The sequence below is a fragment of the Ochotona curzoniae genome, unplaced genomic scaffold, assembly GCF_017591425.1.
Source record: "Ochotona curzoniae isolate NIBS_2020 unplaced genomic scaffold, NIBS_Ocur_1.0 scaffold_2476, whole genome shotgun sequence".
In the NCBI taxonomy this organism is placed as follows: domain Eukaryota; kingdom Metazoa; phylum Chordata; class Mammalia; order Lagomorpha; family Ochotonidae; genus Ochotona; species Ochotona curzoniae.
Window position 1 is genome coordinate 10,587,265 of NW_024467095.1, and position 18,555 is coordinate 10,605,819.

Genomic DNA, 18,555 nt, shown 5'->3' on the forward strand with positions numbered 1-18,555 from the left:
TGAGGATAATTTGCATTAAGCTCTTTGAGTAACTTATGAAAGAAAAGAATATTCTTCCAAAAAAGTTTCGAAGATGAATGTTTCCTTCTTAAGATTTTTCCCTTATCATTGCCCAGCCTGTTGTTTCTTGGACAGCAGCCTAACAGTAATTTCATGGTTCTGTTCTCAAGTACTTTTAGGTGAAAGTCCTGTAACATCATTATGTCCTAGCAGGCAATATTAACTTATCCCAGAAGATACTTTCTCAGGGTCATCAATCAGAATTTCAATGTAAGATGAATTTACTCTTGTACTAGGTAAGCAGTCATTCCATCTAACTTGACTAATCTATTTATTCAGGCAGCTAACCAACAGAATCAATAAAATCACAAAACTAAGGCACTTAGATCTCCCAGCAAGGTTGGTCCCACTCACTGCCCCTACTTCACTTCATCTTGCCTTCCCCCTCTCACTGTCTGGTTCTTGGACAACCGGTGTTTCCTCCAGACGCACAGTTTTTGCCCATCATTCCTTTCCTTCCATGCTGCTGCCTTCCCAGAGCAAATCCTAGACCCCTGTGATAAGTATTTGTGACTTCAGCTTCCTTTCTTTCATGGTCCTTAGTATAGCCAGGGTCTGGGGGTTTCAAAAAGCTCAGGAAAAGTGCATATTCTTTTAAACCATTTCTTTCATGAACTTTTTGAAGCGTTTTTGTGCTACAGTTTTGAATGACTACTTGGTTAAAGCCCTATTTCTAATTAAAGTTGAAGTTCCTTCAGAAGATATTCTCTATCTGTATTTGCTTATTTGTGTATCACAGTGCATGACATCCTTAAGTCATTCGAGTAGTATTTACTTATTAAATGTGTTTATTAAATTAAGTGAACTTGGAATGTAAATTTTACTTGTGAATTATCATTACGTTTTTCCGTAGACACAGCTTTACTCTGTAATTCTTGTAATTTCTCTTATCCCAGTGCCTATAAAACACTAAAGAAATCAAACACATATAAAAAGTCTTTAAGCATATAGAGTTGAAAGATTAATGTAATTAATTATCCATTTATTTGAACATTATTATCTTATATACAATGGAGAGGGCATATTAACTATTCTGTAAGAGTTTGGTGCCTTCTTCCTCTGTAGTCTTTTTGGAAAACGTTAAATACATTTTTAGTATCAGTACAGTCCCACTTCCAGGCAAGATTACATACACAGAAAAATCTGAAAGAGCCTCAAAGCTTTCTGCCCCTCACAGAGGTAGCATTTACTCATCGTCTTTGTGGCACAGAGTTTTCTCAGTAGAGTGAGGACTAAATCAGTTATCAGGAAAGTTCATATTAAAGCAATGATGTTCAAAGAATTATTCCACAAGCTTTCTCATGCCTGGCTCTTCAAAGAACACTAGCATGGTTTAGTGATACTAGACTATAAATAATTTTGAAGGGGAGAGAGAAGCTTGATGGCTTATTAAGAAAGGGGTCAATCTATTCTGGACACTGGGGCTGTTGGATGCAAAGATAGTACTGGCAAAGGTAAGCGTTTTTTTCTTTTGTAGTGAATTGTGTGAGTTTCTTAGAAATGTGTGCTTCGCTTTTCTTACTACTCCTTCTCTAGCTTGTACATACCCCAACAGCTATGTGATATTTTTGTATAGCTACGTAAACTATTTCTGATTAATGGCATCAGCCCCTCCTCCCTGCTGCTCAGGAGCCCCATTCAGTCAAGCAGCAAGTGCTGTCAGTTCTGCAACTTGGTGTGACTCCAGCCTCTCTTCTACCTGTCCATCCTAGGAATGTTCTCGCTTGCATGAATAATTTCGCAGGCATTTCCCCACCTCCCCTCTTGGCTCTCTTCCCTTCCCTTCATCCTTTACTCATCCTGTCACAGTTCTTCTGGAACGCAGCCCTGAGCACTCCTTTTCAAGAGCTTGAAATGGTGGTTAGCCACAACAAAAACAAATTAAGATACAAGTTTCACTGTTTGCCAAAACATCATTCAAAATATCTTATCAGCGCTAACTAATAATTATTCCCTACAATAGTAAACTAGAAACTGTTATCCCTTTGATATAATAATACGATGATACCAATTGATGACCAGTTTTGATCAACCACTTTTCAAATATGAACCAATATAAGAACTGAATATGTAATATATTTTCTAAAAAGAAGTTACACATTATCTGAATCAAGAAGTATTGGGGTCAAACTCGCCTAAGGTTGGATGTTGGAAACTTGATGCTGCTACTCAAACGCAGGCAGTTCTGGGTCAAACTCCACATTCTGAAGCATTGTCCAGGCGGACTTCTCAAATAAGCTCCTGATTTGACGGAGTATCTCACACTGAAGGCTCATATTTTTTTTTTTTCTAACCTCAGTTTTCAGAGATTTCATATGTCCTTGTTGCATTTCATTCTTCCATGTTCATAACAATTGCTAACTTAGATGGATCCTTCACCTTAACCACTATGCTAAATTCCTGCCATACAAACATCTATGAAGATTTTACATCAATATAAAGCAATAAAACTGAAAGTTATAAATAATGAGTATAATTTATGAAAGACTTGTTAGAACTTTACTATAGATATTTATCCAGAGAATGTGTTTTTATCTCAAAAGTTTAGTCGATGAATTATGCATTATGCATTCTGTTGTTTAATGTTACAATTAAGAAGTACATGTATGGGGGCCAGCACAGTGATTTAACAGGCAAATCCCTCGCGTACCAGCGCTGGCATCCCAATATATGCACCAGTTCAATGTCCCAGTTACTCCCTTCTCAATCCAGTTCCCTGCTTATGACCTGGAAAAGCAGTTGAGGATGTCCCAAGTCCTTGAGCTTCTGCACCCATAAGGGAGACCCAGAGGAAGAAACTCCTGGCTCAGTTCTGACCTTTGCAGCCATTTGAGGAGTGCACCAGTGGATACAGGATCTTTCTGTCTCTTCCCCTCTCTCTGTAACTCTGATTTCCTGTGAAATAAATAAATCTTTAAAACAAAATGAAATGCATATATGATGTTTTGTTATACTTCCAGGCCTTTGCCAATATAAGAAAAACAACCTGACGATTATTACTCTAGATTGAGTTAGATTAGAGGATTTCTAATGTCTTTAAAATATGATATCATGGGTACCGTCATATCAACACTGCAGCCAAACCACAAAACTCAGTGCTGTCCCCTAATAGTGTGTGGTGTAACTTATGAGCTCTCTCATCCTGTACCACTGAATTTGCTTTCCTTGAGCCTTAAATGGTTTTTCCCCTCAGCTTCTATCCTTGCAAGCTTCTGTCCATTCCTTTTTGTTTTAGATATAATTTACTCTTGCATATCTTTCTAGAATTCCCTAAACTGGCTATATGCTTCTATAAATATTAGAAATAACTACTCAGGATAATTGCTATAATTGAAAACTTGGGGGAAAAGATGAGGGTGTTCATTTTTTTTTAACTTTTATGAAGATGTGATAAAGCAGTTAAAAAAAGAAAGAAGTATAACTTTAGGGCCTGGCATGGTAACCTAGCATCCAAAGTCCTCGTTTGCACACAGTGGGATCCCATATGGGCACTGGTTCTAATCCCAACAGCCCCACTTCCCATCCAGCTCCCTGCTTGAGGCCCGGGAGAGTAGTCGAGGATGGCCCAAAGCCTTGGGACTTTGCGCCTAAATGGGAGACCCCGTTCCTGGCTTCAGATTGCCACAGCTCTGGCAGATGCAGTTTGTTGCGGAGTGAATCAATAGACAGAAGATCTTTCTGTGTCTGTCTTCTCTGTATATCTGAATTTACTATAAAAATAAATAAATCTATAAAAAAGAATAACTTAAAATGCAGTTAATACACTTTTCTAGTTTTAACATCATTTCCTGAACAAATTCCTAAAACTTTTGCCTTAGCACTAGATGATAATTTTGTGGTGCTAAGGATAGAATTCATTATGAAAAGATAATCATAAAAGTTTTTATGCTTTAAGTATTTTGACCATGCTGATCATTTGGAAAGCAACAGTATTATAGGAATAATATACAAGTGCAAGGCAGGTTCCTAAATGCGAACACATAACTAAGTAAGATAGGAAGTAGTGAAGTAGGGAGTAGGGTTCAGTCAACATGGAGGGTTCCTTGGTAAGCTTACCTCATCTAACTAAGTGGTACTTTGTAATTATGAAAATAATGTGATTACAAGCCTTTATTATCTAAATGAAATGAGATTTGATAATGGTAAAACAAGATTGCTTTTGTTAAAAACATATATCTCATCAAAAGATATAGGATTATGTTGATTATGTGGTTCTGTTGCTTAAGAGAGAATACAAGCTTGTTCTGAACTCACAATAATTGAGAAATAACGGTTTAACCAGAAGAAAATTGGATATTTAAATGGTTTGCTTTCCTGGTGATCTTTCTACTGCACTCCTCTAATCACAAGGATGGCTTCAATGTAATCAGATTTTGGTAAGAACCATACTGCAATAAACAGTATGGTATTGGTTCAAAGACAGACATAGAGATGGACAGAACAGAACACAGAGCCTACAATAAATCTGTGTATGTAACTAATCTTTGAGAAACATGTTAAGAATATACAGTAGGGAAAGGATAGTTTCCTCACCAGATGGTGTTTTGAAAACTGGATATCCCCATGGAAAATAGTGAAATTAGACTATTATCTTATATAATACTCAATGTGGATTAAAGACTCAAAGACCCCGAACTTGTAAAATTCTTGGGAGAAAACAGAGGGGGAAATTTCCCAGTAGTGACTTTACAACTCCTTCCATGAACATGACACAAAATGCATAGTGAGCAAAGCAAAAATAAACAAGTGAGACTGTATCAAGCTGAAAATTTTCTACACAGAAAAATAAAGAATCAGTAGGGTGAAGAAGCAACTTATGGAATTGGAGAAAATATATGTATATTCAGAAATAAATAAAATGTGTATATACATATATACACATGCATATATAAATATATATAATATATATATATATAAATGTATAATAGCAAATATTTTTTCTATTGCCGAGGTTGCTTTCTTGACTTTAGGGTGACACACAAATACAAAGACTGTATATAATTTATTCTATACTAACAACAAAAAATTGAATAACCTAATTAAATGATGGGCTGAAAACATGAACAGACATTTTTCCAAATAGCCAAGAAATATAAAAAAAAATCAATATTTTTGGTCACCAAAAAGTGCAAATCAAAGACACAATGCCATGTTTGTATATACCTGTGAAGGTGACTTTTTAAAAGACAACAAATGTTGGCAAGTTTGTGAACAAATTGTAACCCCTGCACACTTTGGGAGTGAATACAGAATGGTATTGCCACTAAGGAAAATGGTATGTAAATTCTCTTTTAAAAATGCCATATGATCTAACAGTCCCACTTCTTTGTATTTATTTAAAAGAACTAAAGTAAGCATCATGAAGAGGTATCTGCCTCACCAGGCTCAGGGCAGCACTATTCACAATAGCTAAGCTGTAAAAACAACCCATATATCTATGAACAGATGAGTGAGTAAAGAAAATGTGGTGTATATACAAGCAAAGAAATATCATTCACCCTAAGGACATTGTACAGTGTACAATGGCATGGATGAAAACCTGGCTATTTTACTAAATGAAGTAAGCCAGTCACAAAAGGACATTACGTAATTCCACTCATACGAGAGATATCAATTAGTGTTGGATTCAAACAGTATAGTGATGGGAAAAGTGGGGTTAGTAATTTGCAGACTTATAGTTTCACTTAAGTCAAGGTGACTCTGATGTGGAACCTATATTCAATCTATTTGTATATTTTTAAAAATCGTTTAATATGGTAGAACTTACATGCACTAAACATAGTAAAATAAAAAAAAAAACAAAAGAAAAAGAAGCATTACTCAAGAGAAGTAGCTACATGCCAGTTCTACTCAAATATGGTTTCTATAATCAGTGTTTCTTACTGTGTGTGCAAAGAAAGAGCTACACCTGGAGGAACTTAGTTGAATTAAATGTACCTTGAGGAATGGTTTCCTTCGATAAGTATGCATTCAACTAATGCATGCTGTTCCCAGACCGCCACTCCTAGGAAGACAATTAACTATGATCCTTTTGCTGTGTCTATCAACACCCTTCACTGTTCCTTATTGCCTGTGAAACAGAATCTGTTGTCTTTAGATTGATGTCTCTCTGCAATCCATCCCCATCATAAACCTGCATTGGACTGGCCCCCAAAACACATCCTAGCCAAAGCAAATAATGCAGCATGTTTAAAAACATTAGATCTTGGTGTCCTCATCATCCAGATGCCCACTGTCACTCCCTATACCACACGTGACAGTACTTACAATTTATAACTTTGTCTAAGTAGTACCAGCCAGTCAGAATTGCTCTTATTCCTAAAGGAGTATTTAACTTCAGTGAAGTATGTAGGTTTTTGAATCTTCAGATAGAGATTATTGTGTTATTTTCTTTCTTTGACAAAGGCTAAATGACTGTCGTTTAACACATGGCGTGGCTGCTTGGGCCATAATAAATAATCAGTAGCTAGTAGGTTGTCCTCTTCATCATTGTGTGTGGAATCTCGCATTCATGGTGTTCTGTTTTAGGGGTGTTGCTTCTATGTACTTGTTTTATCTTGTTTACTATATAAAAAGGTTCTTAATCAGAGCCTTCAATAGTTAGTATCTTAATCCCCATAATCCTCCAAAATTCCATTTTTAAGTGTGAATTGTGTCAAACTGATATGAAGGAACTTTATTAATCTTTTTACAGATTATTATATTCTATTGCGTATCTATGTGCTATATCTTTCAATTATATTTTATCTTCCACATACTTTTATAGCTTTAAAATCAGTCTATATTTTGTCCACTCAGAATCCATTCAAATAGTTGTGATGCAATTATATATGTTTATATAGTTTGAGATATTTTGGTTTCAATCATAGATTTTATCATTTTGGTAGATCTTAAGCTATCAGTTTTCTTTCAATAATTTCATTAATAACCAAGTAGTTTACTGACCAGATTTCTTACCTAAAAGTAAGTAAATTGTCTTTATTTGTCAACATGAAAAGAAATTAGTCCATTAAATGATTCTAGTATGTAGATTTAGTAACTATGCCCAGATTAAATTAATTTCTTTCTAAAACTGTCATTGCATTCGAAGCTTCCATCATTGAGTACGATGCCCACAAGAAAGAAGATAAAGAGAAAACCTCAAATTTCTTTGTCATTATTTTGATATTTAATAGTAAATTTTCCAAAGCTAGGTCTATCACTGTTGACAAACTGACTTCTCCGACCTCACGTTGCTTATCTGTGAAACCCTGTGTTAGCTGGAGGCTCCTGAGATCTTTCTCAATTTAAGATATTACGTGATGTTGTTACTGAAGTGAAGGAAATAACAGACTCAGAATTGTCATGATGTTCTAAGGGAACCAAAGCCAGAATCCATACTTATCCATCTATTTAGTCAATGTATACTTATTGAACACTGATTGAAAACACAGACAGGCACAGTTTTAGGAATTAGAAAGACCATGGCTAACAAAACAGCTCCAATTTGTGTATTGATGGAATTTGTAGTTAAGTGAGAAAGATAAACAAAAATCAGTGAGACAGATGTTTAGACCAGGAGTAGGGAATTACTATGTTAAATAGTATGTCAAGAGCAGAGACTAACCGGAGGAGCTGGTTTAATAGAAAGAAGACATTTAAATAGCAACATGAAACATAATTAGTGTAGAAATGGAACCTGTTGCGGGTCCAGCATGGTGGTCTAGCAGCTAAAGTTCTCGCCTTGAACATGCCGGGATCCCATTTGGGCACTGGTTCTAATCCTGGCAGCTCCACTTCCCATCCAACTCCATGCTTGTGGTGTGGGAAAGCAGTCAAGGATGGCCTAAAGCCTTGGGACCCTGCATTTATGTGGGAGACTTGGGAGGCTCCTGGCTCCTGGCTTCAGGTAGGCTCAGCTCCAGCCATTGAGGTCACTTGGGGAGTGAGTCATCGGACGGAAGATCTTCCTCTATGTCTCTCCTCCTCTATGTGTATATCTGATTTGCAATAAAAATAAATAAATTTTTAAAAAATAGGTAAATCTTTAAAAAGAGAGAGAGAAAAGAAACTGAGCTTGTTGCAACAGTGTATTCCAGGCACAGAACATCAAAGAAAAGGCCCAGAGTCAGGAGTGTTCCCCATGTGGCTGGTGAAACATGAAAGAGATCAGTGTGGCTGAGGTGAAATGAGCAAGAAGGATGAAGAAGTTGAAGGCAAAGCCAGGGGCCAGATGGCACCAAGGCGTGACCCCTGGAGAGTGTCATTTGTTCCCAGAGGAAAGTTAGCAGCGTATGAGACATTCTTCCTAGCTGCACAGTGGATACAACTGGCATCTAGTTTATGGAAACCAGAGATGCAACTAAACATCCTAAAACACACAGGATAGCTCCTATGTGCATTATTGAGCTCTAGTGTTTATAATGTGAAGGCTAGGAGGGCTTGCCCATCACAGGAATTTGTATTTTATGTGTGATAGAAAGCCATTGGAAAAGATTAAATTGGGGCAGCACGGTGTGATTGGATCTGCCATGTGGTGCATGACTGGACAGGGAGAGATGTGGACACAGGAAAACAGGGGAGGGAAAGCCTGGAGTCCAGAGATGGGCGTGGATGGTCAGTAGGAACATGCCTGATGAATCCAGGAGTAAATAAAGGTGAATCCTGCAGGCTGTGGCTGCCTACATGACTAAAATTTTGTATGGTGGATTACATCAGTTAAGAATTATATCAGGAAAACAGTTATTGGCCTAATCTTGCAGGTCTCAGGGGATGTGTGTGGGGAGGATTAACCCTTCAGTTCAGGTCTGCAGATCGTTATGAGAAATTCCATTTTTTGAAGATTGACTTTATCCACTTGAATCCGGTCTCTTATAGTTCACAGAGTCACCATGTGAACTCAGTGGATATAGCAATCAATTTCATGCTATAAATTATTATTATAACTTACATTAGAAGTTTATAAACTTCATCAGAAGTGATTTTCTGCTCATTTTATCTGAACTGAACATTCCCTGAGTTTTCTCTTCTCTGACAGAAAACTCAGTTAATATTCAAGATCGCATTTGTTGGCAGTCAAGGGATTGCACTCCAGTTATCCGTCGTTTAGGCAATTGATAACAAACATTCAAAATCTATGAGGCACAAAATATCCTCAGAAGCAGAGTGTACTTTACATTTTACAGCAAGTCAGATTGCACTCAGGACCTCTTGTCATAACCCAGTCATTCCTGGGATGCTGGAGCCTTCGTAGGGAAGGACCTGCCGCCGTCTTACACCCCAAGGATAGCAAAGCACAGATGACTCCGGACTCACCTCCATGCTGATAGTCTGGGCATTATCACATCGGTGCATGATGGAAATCCATGTAGGCTGATGCACTTTGGGTCTGAATGTGCATGGCTCTATCAACCTTATTTTATCCATAATTTATAAAGGATGATTCTATAGCTGACAACTATGTTATCTCGCATGGTCCTTCTTTTTAACAGGTCACCACATTTTCTCCCTAGCATACTGTATTTTAAAGGAACCCGTGGATGGAATCATGTTCTGTTACTCAAATAAATAATTAGGATTTTGTTAAATTCAAAGATAACATTGTATCTTACATGCTGAAGATCAATGAGTTTCATAACCATTGTAGGCAATAAATAATGGCCTGAGTTAACAGAGAAATGAGTTTAAAAAAAATAAAATAGCATCTACACAGAACTGAGGAAAAGAAAGCTAACCAGTCATTTCATAAGCCTTGATTAAAGAATTATCTTTGCATCCTAGAAAACCTAAAAAAGCCCTGTAAGAACATGGTATCTAGAAAAGGAGCTTAAAGAGAAACCCCTTCTTCAGTTTCTCTGCAGAAGAGGAAGGCAGCGTTGATGGCTCAAGTAACTGGGTTCCCATCACTCACATGGAAGACCAGGATGCGCTCTCTGCCTCCTGGCTCTGGTCGGCTGAGATCCAGCAGCTGTGGGCACCCGCAAAGTGAACCGACAAGTGGGAGCCCCGCGGCCTCTGTCAAACTAAGAAGAAATGGCTTTTTGTTTTTGTTTTTTTACAGGTTGTTGGGTGTGGTGGATTTTTTTTTTTAGCTTGTGTGTATTTAATATTGCTTTTGCCTTCCACATCCATAGAATAAATATGAACTCTTTTGGACTTAATGTGGAGACATTTCAGCATCATTAGTGAAACAGACATGTTTATGTTAACAGACATCCTATTGCAACCACAGCAGAAATCCTTTGCTTCGTGTAGCATCCATTTGAGGACACTGAGCACTGGGAAAGGAAAGGGCATTTTTGTGAACTCACCTTTTCCTTCATCCTTGATCCCTCAGTATTTGTTGACTTGTTTATTCAGTCAAAGAGGCAAAATAACCAAATGAGAGGCTCTCTGGAGCTTTAACCTCCAATTAAATGGTACTTATTTCCTTCTTTTTTTTTTTAAAGTTGTGACTAATTTTATTGCTAGAAACATTATTCTTAAATCTGCATAGTTTGCAATCATTTATATAAGTGTATTTCAGTCTTTTGCAATTGTGCCATTTGGTATTCTGCTTTTATCTTTGCTCTTCCTTTTTTCTCTTTTTCAAATGCCTGTTTGAATTACATAGCCTCTCTCATACTACAAGCTCCTGTGTACCCCAATATTGCTTTGTGCCACCATACCACTTCCTGTTATCACATTCATATATAATGACTTTGTCCTTGCCTTCTTCTTCATAAAGAATGAAAATGTATCAAATGCACTTTTCTGCTTTTCTCGTTCAACATTACTTTTTAAAGTTTTAACATTAATTAGTGGGAGGGGTGGGGGGATCCCAGTGCCTATAAAACTGTATCACATAATACAATGTTAACAACAATTTTAAAAAAAGTAATAAAAAAAACATTAATTGGTAACTTCAATGCATTCTTTTCTATACGTGTCGATACAGTGAACAAATTTCATGCATTTTACAACACAGATTTAAGAGGGTAACACTACTTCCGACCCCATCCTCCCTCTTATCCACCGTCTCCATCGCCACTTCTCCTTGTTTTATTTATTTTTCGGTTTTTACGATGGCATCCTTCCATTCCACTTTGCAGTCACAAATGTAACACTCCACTAGGTAAAGATTTCAATTCAAAACAAGTAGGAAAAAAACAAACTTTTGCTACAAAATGAATGCAACTGTAATAAACCATTATGTTTGGTGAAATAAGTCAGTCCCCACAAATATCACATGTTTTCCCTGTTTGCTAATACACACTGTACAAAAAAGCAATCTATGTGAGCAAGATTGACGTCGTGAATGCATTCTTTTAATGGTCCATGACATAGACATATCATCATTTATTAAATCATTCTTTTTTACAAAAGATTTATTTATTTATTGGAAAGTCAGATATACAGAGAGGAGGAGAGACAGAGAGGAAGATGTTCCATCTGATGATTCACTCCCCAAGTGAGCGCAACGGCCGATGCTATGGTGCTATGCAGATCCGAAGCCAGGAGCCAGGAACTTCTTCCGGGTATCCCACACAGATGCAGGGTCCCAAAGCTTTGGACCGTCCTCAACTGCTTTCCCAGGCCACAAGCAGGGAGCTGGATGGGAAGTGGAGCTGCCGGGATTAGAACCGGCGTCCATATGGGATCCCGGCATGTTCAAGGCGAGGACTTTAGCCGCTAGGCCGCGCCACCAGGCCCCTCATTCTCTTCTTTTTAAAGTATTATCTTTACTCTTTTTTTTTTTCCCATTGTGAGCAGAGTTGTAAAATTATTGCTTACTGTGTTCTTACAGATTTTTTTATGATATTGTATCCTTGGGATAGAAATGCTACATTGTAAGACAAATTATATTTTTTAAAGTTTTATGAATTCTGCCAAATTGTTTTCCCAAGTGTAGCTCTTGATACAGATTTTTCTCCAGCAAAGTGAGATGGTGCACTTTTCCATAAATCCATGCCAGCAATAAGTTTCCGCTGTTGTTAGAAAGAGGGACCCAAGGACTTGGCTCATCACCTACGCCTTTCACAGTGCTCGGAAGCTGGAAGCTGGATTTGGAAGTAGATCTGAGACATGAATCCAGACACTCGGGCACAGAATATGGACATCACAAGTTTTTCTTTGTTTTTTGTTCTTTGTTTTTTAACCATAGTTCCAACAGCTTGCCCTTGGGAAAAGTTTTCATGACCTTTAAAATTGAAGAAATATTCCGTATCTGTTAATTACAACATTGCATTTGGCTGAAGTTTCATTTATACCCAAGTTTCTCCAAAACATCAATGCAGTTCTAGCCAACCTACTGCCAAGCTCCTCTATATAAAAATTTAGAGGTAATTCTACAAAATACTTCAAACATGAATGACCTTGAGTAGCTGAAGTGGTTTGCAAAATTAGAAAGAAGAAAAATGGAGGGTTCTAAAATCAACCTGATTTTTTTAAAAAAGATCTATTTATTGGAAAGTCAGATCTAGAGAGAAGAAGGGTTAGAAAGATCCTCCATCCACTGGTTCAGTCCCCAGGTTGGTTGCAGTGGCCAGAGCTGAGCTGATCTAAGCCAAGAGCCATGAACCATGAACCATGCAATGAGCTGATCTGAAGCCAGAAGCCAGCATGGTCTCCCACATGGGTGCAGGGCCCCAAGGCTTTAGGAGATCCTCTACCACTTTCACAGGCCACAAGCAGGGAGCTGGAACATGAACCAGCACCCATACGGTATTCTGGCACATGTGAGGCAAGGACTTTAGCCATTAGGCTATTATGTTTGGTCCCTAAAATCGAACTTATTTTAAGACATAAAGTCTCAATAGTCATGGCATTGTGAAACTGGCATGAACATACATGGAACAAAATGGAGTCTAGAAATAGACTCAGTCATATGTGGAAAATGAATTTTTGACAAAGATGCCAAAGCAATTTAAGCAAGAATGAATTATTTGTCTTGCAAAATATGGTACTGGAAAAAAAACTTGATATACAAATGCAAAAATGCAAAACTTGAACCGTCCATTTTTCTTCTTTCTAATCAATGTTGTATACCAAATAGTTTCAAAGGGCTTGAAACTATAAAACTAGAAGGAAACATAAGAATAGTCTCTGTGGATTTTTTATATTAGGTCAATTTTTTTTTTTTAGTTTCTTTTTCCCATATTGACACTGGTTTGTGCCTTGGCTGCTCCACTCTTGGTTCAGCTACCTACCAATGGCCTGGGAAAGCAGTAGAAGATGGCTGAGCTCCTTAGGAACCTGCATCTCTCGCTGGGAGACCAAGAGGAATGTCCTGGCTCCCAGCTTCAGATCAGCTCAGCTCTGACCATTGCAGCCATTTGAGGAGTGAACCAGAGGACCAAAGACCTCTCTCTTTGCAAAATATATCTTTCCAATAAAAAAAGAAACGTGCTGTGAAATAAAATTTTATGAAGTGTATTTAAGCAGAATTAAAAGTCCTACAGAAAATGAAAAGTAAATTTTAAAATGCAAAACAGTATAATGGCTTTAAAAATAAATAAGAATAACTTCAATCCATTATAATTTATTAACATACATTACCCAAGTTAAGATTGTGTGTGTATTTGGTGGAATACTTTTAATAAGGGTTTGTTCTTTTCTTGGTATTAAGTATTACAGTACTTTCGATTTCAACTGATGATACCCAAAAGATTCAAAGACTTAAAAACATTGTTTTCAAGGTCATATCAACTGGAGGGCAATCATTCTTTTTTCCACTTATAAAATATAGGTAGCTTGTCTTGCTAAAGCTAGCACTAAAAAATCCCTTATTTAGACAGGCAGTTAGAATACCACACAGGACTAATTTTTGACTGTCAAAACCAAAATTATTTGCTAGCTATAGATATATACAACCTTGTAGACTGACACCTCACCTTACTGTTAAATCACCTTAAAGATTACCTTGTCTTTCATTTATGTGAAATCAGGAGCACAAAGCTATTTAAAATTCCTTCCTAGAGAAATTGTATCAGGGTATTAATTTCTTTGGCAGCCTTAAAAGGGACCAGTCAATATTTTAACATCACATTTTTTTAAAAAAACTGCTTTTGGCTATTCCTTTAAAAGTTAGATTTTTGAAACTTGACAAATGGAATATGTAGTATGTATGTGGCATGAATTTTATCAGAGCCCTGTCGTTTGAGCTCCCTGTGCCCCTCCCCAGCAAACTTATTTGGTAGCTAAGTAAACTGCTGTGTATTAGCAAAGCAACCTTCAAACATGTAAATAACCAGTAGATAAAAACACAAAGAGATGAAGCTTCCACCTACTGTTCTGTATATATATGAATATGCAAAAATAGTACATGTAATTTCACATGTAATCTTCAGAAGGACATATGAATAAAAGATCTCTGTCTCTATGTAACTCTACCTTTTAAATAAATAAAATGAACTAGTTTTTAAAAATGAATGAAAAATTCATTGTACCATTAAAAATTGTTTAGTCACAGTGCAACTATGGGAAAAGGAAATTGCTGAAGCATAGTTCAGGTAATTTTCAAAGACTAATGCTAATAGATGGCAGAGGCCGAACATATTCACAATTTTAAAATGAAGGAAATAATGAACAAAAGCAAGACAATGCAGTAATAAGTATCTTCGAATCCTAACTAGAAATTAGAAATATATTCAGAATCTACTTAAAAATCATCTCTGAAATTGGCATTTGGCCTAGCAATTTAGACATGGTATTGGGATACCACCTCAAATGCCCGAGTGGGTGGGTTCGAGTCTTGCCTTTGCTCTTAATTGTAGTGTCTTGTCAGTACGCACTCTTGGCTCAAGTACTTGGGTCCTTACCACTCATGCGGGTGGTCTGATTGACTTCCAGGCTCCTGGCTTCTACCTGGCTGCTGCAGCAATTTGGGGGGGGGGGGACGGGGAATCAAAAGATGGGAGCTTCCTCTGTCCCTCAAATAAATATATAATTTAAAAATTATTTTTAAAAGCAGTATCAAGTATCATGAAACCATCAAGTATTTAAGATATGCCATTGCTGTTCCTTGAAACAACTCCCCCAATATTAAACTCAAATTCCTAATTCAAATATAAAAATCACAATAATTTGACCCCAGAGCTTGTGCTGTATAGCAATCTCTCCATTGTAATACTTTCCTGTAACTTAGAGCACATTTCAACTTAGAGCATTTCTTACCTATCATGGCTAAGGGACTTGCAAAAGATTACTTTTGAATAATATTATAAAAGTTAGCACTATTTAGTCTGCAGGCAGAATATAAGCACTTTTCATTGCATTAGTCTACCTTTGTGGCAATATTTTTCCTTCTTAATTCATTCATTTGAGAAATATTTTTTGTACACTTTGTGCAGTTATGCTGTTGGGCTCTAGGGATGGCTTCAGTGAACAAGAAAGACAAAACTTCTGAGGTTGTATTTTGATTCAGGGGAGGGAGACAGCAAACAAATAAGCCTGTGAATGTATGTCAAATATCAGAAATGCAATAAAGGAAAATAAAGCTTTGTAAGTATCTAGGAAATAACGGGATAGAGGATGTACTTCAGTGAGATGATCAATGCAAGGGAATATTGGACAGCTGTCACTGGTACCTTTATGATGCTGCATTTTACCCAAAATACCTGGTTTAATAAGGCAAACAAATGTTAGGACTTATTTGTTGAGTTTGCCATACCAATAATTAAGTAAAAGGACCTTCTTCCTGCCATTAACACTTAATGTGGGGTATTAGTTCTTAGAGGTAATCTCAGGATAAAATGTGGTAGTGGTGTCAAGAACTAATTGACTGATCTTAATTGAAGAACACTTACATTACAGAATATATAATAGTAAGGTGTGTCCAGCTTCTTCTGCTTGTCTTTGCAAAGCTGAAAACCTTCTTCCCAGTAGTAATTAAAAATAAACATCAGTCATTAACTTGCTCTGAGCTTCTAATGACTGCAACAGAGCTTCCTTGCATGAATGATTCACTGATCTAAAGTAATTCTACACCAAAAGTAATCTCTCAAATTAAAAACTGTGCTAGAGTATGAATAATTTCAGATTTCCAGAGCTTCAATTTATGTGCAGCTTTCTGCTGATCTTATATATCTAGTCTTCTGCACATACACAATTGAACTATACAACTAACAGAAGTAGTTTCAAAGGGTCTCTACCCTCCAACTATATGCCAGTTCAATTTCTGAGCACTATGTTTTTCCTGAAAGAGACCCAAGATGGAAACATAGAACAAAAGCGTGCCTCCAATATTGTACGAGAAAACATTTCCTCGCTGCATTTCCTTGACAGCATTGAGAATGCAGAATGGTCTGCTAAATGCTTATCAATAATTTTTAATCTTCAAATTCAATAGACATTTCTCATTTGTAAGACTAATTTGGTGCTGAGTGAAAGTTTTTGATATTGGTATTTGTATCTAAGGAGAAATCATCAGGATCACTTCCATTCTCCCCATTTTTCCCTACATATGCTGAATTTTAGAAAAAAATGAGATTAAAACACCATTAGCTTGAAAAGTTTGCCTACAAATTGAAGATTATAACTGTCTATATTGTAACACTGATTATTAACATACAGTGTTAATATCTATTGACTAATGATGATCACATAATGTCTAATGGCTGTTAACATGCCATGTCAAAAAACAAATAGCTCTGTGTTTTGTAATGGCCTGTATTAGTCTGATTGTCAATGGAATACATGAGCTGAGCTACTTATTGTGGAAAAAGATCTGTTCAGTTCATGGTTTTGAAAGCTGTAAGTCTGTTGCAGATTTTGGCCAAGGCCCTGATGGCCAATGGCCAAACACTTGGAAAGAAGACATCACATGGACCCAGAAATGGAGAAACTTGTATAGCAGTCATCTCACAGGGCCATCCTCCACGTGTTCTGCCCTCAGGATCTACAAACCTTCCTGCCTATTAGATCCCACCTCCCAAAGATTCCACTACCACACCCTGCTGAGCAGTACACTTAACCCTTTCCGGGTTCATTGAATCCCCTTTATGCTAATACATATATATATGTGTATATACATATTTTATTTTCTAGAACCATCGGACACAAAAATCGCTATGTTAAAGTCCCCCGTGGTCACATCTGGGTTGAAGGTGATCACCATGGACACAGTTTTGACAGCAACTCTTTTGGGCCAGTAAGTCTCTTTCATCTTTTTCTTTTTCTTTCTTTTTTTTCCCTGATATGCTTGGATTTCAAAAGTGGAAGAGCATGTACGATGGCTAGGTTGATTGAGTTAATACAGCTGAAACTGATCATGAATCTCCTAGTGGAACAGTTTATGTTTAAGAGTTTCCTTTTAAATTTAACAGGTAATAGAGATTTCAAAGAGTATGTGTGAATGTGTCTACGTTCATTGTAAAAACTTAAATACTTTATAAAGTACCCAAAAATGCTTTCAGCTCACCGAATCAAATCAATTGGGTCAGTTTCGGATCTTTAATAACTTATCTTCTGAAGTAGTGCTTAGCAGATACATCTTGTAAAACCCAAAGAGGCATCAATTTTCTTAATATGTGAGTTAAAAATTGCAAATCTAATGAAAACCATATTGGAAAATGTAGAAGAGACAGAATTTTAGCTCTCCTCTCCAGGGTCCGCAGTCAGGCCTAAAAATTAAATTGACATAAAACAGATTAACAGAGGAAAAACATTTAAATTAAAGATGTCTGACAAAGCCCAGGAACTCTCTACAAAGAAATAAGGACCCAAAGAAATTACAAACCCTAACTACTTCATACTAGGTTGAAGAAAGAGAGGGCAATGTGGAAAAGCTAAATGTGAGCTTTGGGAAAATTAGGGCTATCACAGCAAGGTCTTTGTTTTTCTGTCTCTCCTGGATTCTGCAGGCCATTGGTCTCCAGCAAAAAATGCTTCTTTCCTCCTGGGTCAGGGAGGGCATTTAAAAAAAAATTTTTTTTTTTTGCTTTTATAAATGATTTACTTCAGTTATTTAAAAGACAGAGAGAGGAGGTAGAAAGATAAAGGAGATAGATCATCTCTCTTCTGCTTTCCTTGCCAAGTGGCCACAATGGCTAGGGTTGAACCAGATTGAAACAGTCAGCAGCCCCATCCAGGTCTCCCTATGCAAGGCAGGGGCCTAGTACTTGGGCAAGGGCAACTTCTTCATGACAGTGTTTAATCACTTGCTTTCAGGAGGAAGGCGGGGAGATGAGAGTGCCCTGTTGGCATGGGCTGTTTCTCAAGTGCCTTCAATTCAAAGTAACTCTGCCTTTCACACAAATAAATAAATTTTAAAACATTTTAATTTGTACTTGAAGTGTAGGCATCTCATGTTTATATTAAAAAGACAGATGAATACAGATATTTCATGATTTTTTTCATCTTAAATGCATAAAAAATTCTCTGTTTACAAATTCCTGCAGTAATTCATATTATTTGAAGAATCTTTTAGTGAAGGAAAAACATACCTGATTTCTTATTATCACATCCATTTTAAAGCTTGGCTCTTTGTCCATTAGCCTTTCCTAAAGCTAGAGATATTTATATTTGTACCGCATAAGT

The 18,555-nt window shown here is 36.9% G+C and overlaps 1 protein-coding gene across 2 annotated transcripts in view; it reads left to right on the top strand.

Annotated features, from left to right (window-relative positions):
- Window positions 1-18,555, top strand: part of IMMP2L (inner mitochondrial membrane peptidase subunit 2) — a 691,058-nt gene that overhangs the window by 492,909 nt on the left and 179,594 nt on the right. The window contains exon 6 of one of the 2 annotated variants that reach the window (XM_041002441.1): window positions 17,065-17,167. The exons of the other annotated variant lie outside the window; for it this stretch is intronic. Within the exon in view, the coding sequence (XP_040858375.1) occupies window positions 17,065-17,167 (103 nt within the window). The remainder of the gene's footprint in view (window positions 1-17,064; window positions 17,168-18,555) is intronic. 2 annotated transcript variants of the gene reach the window in all.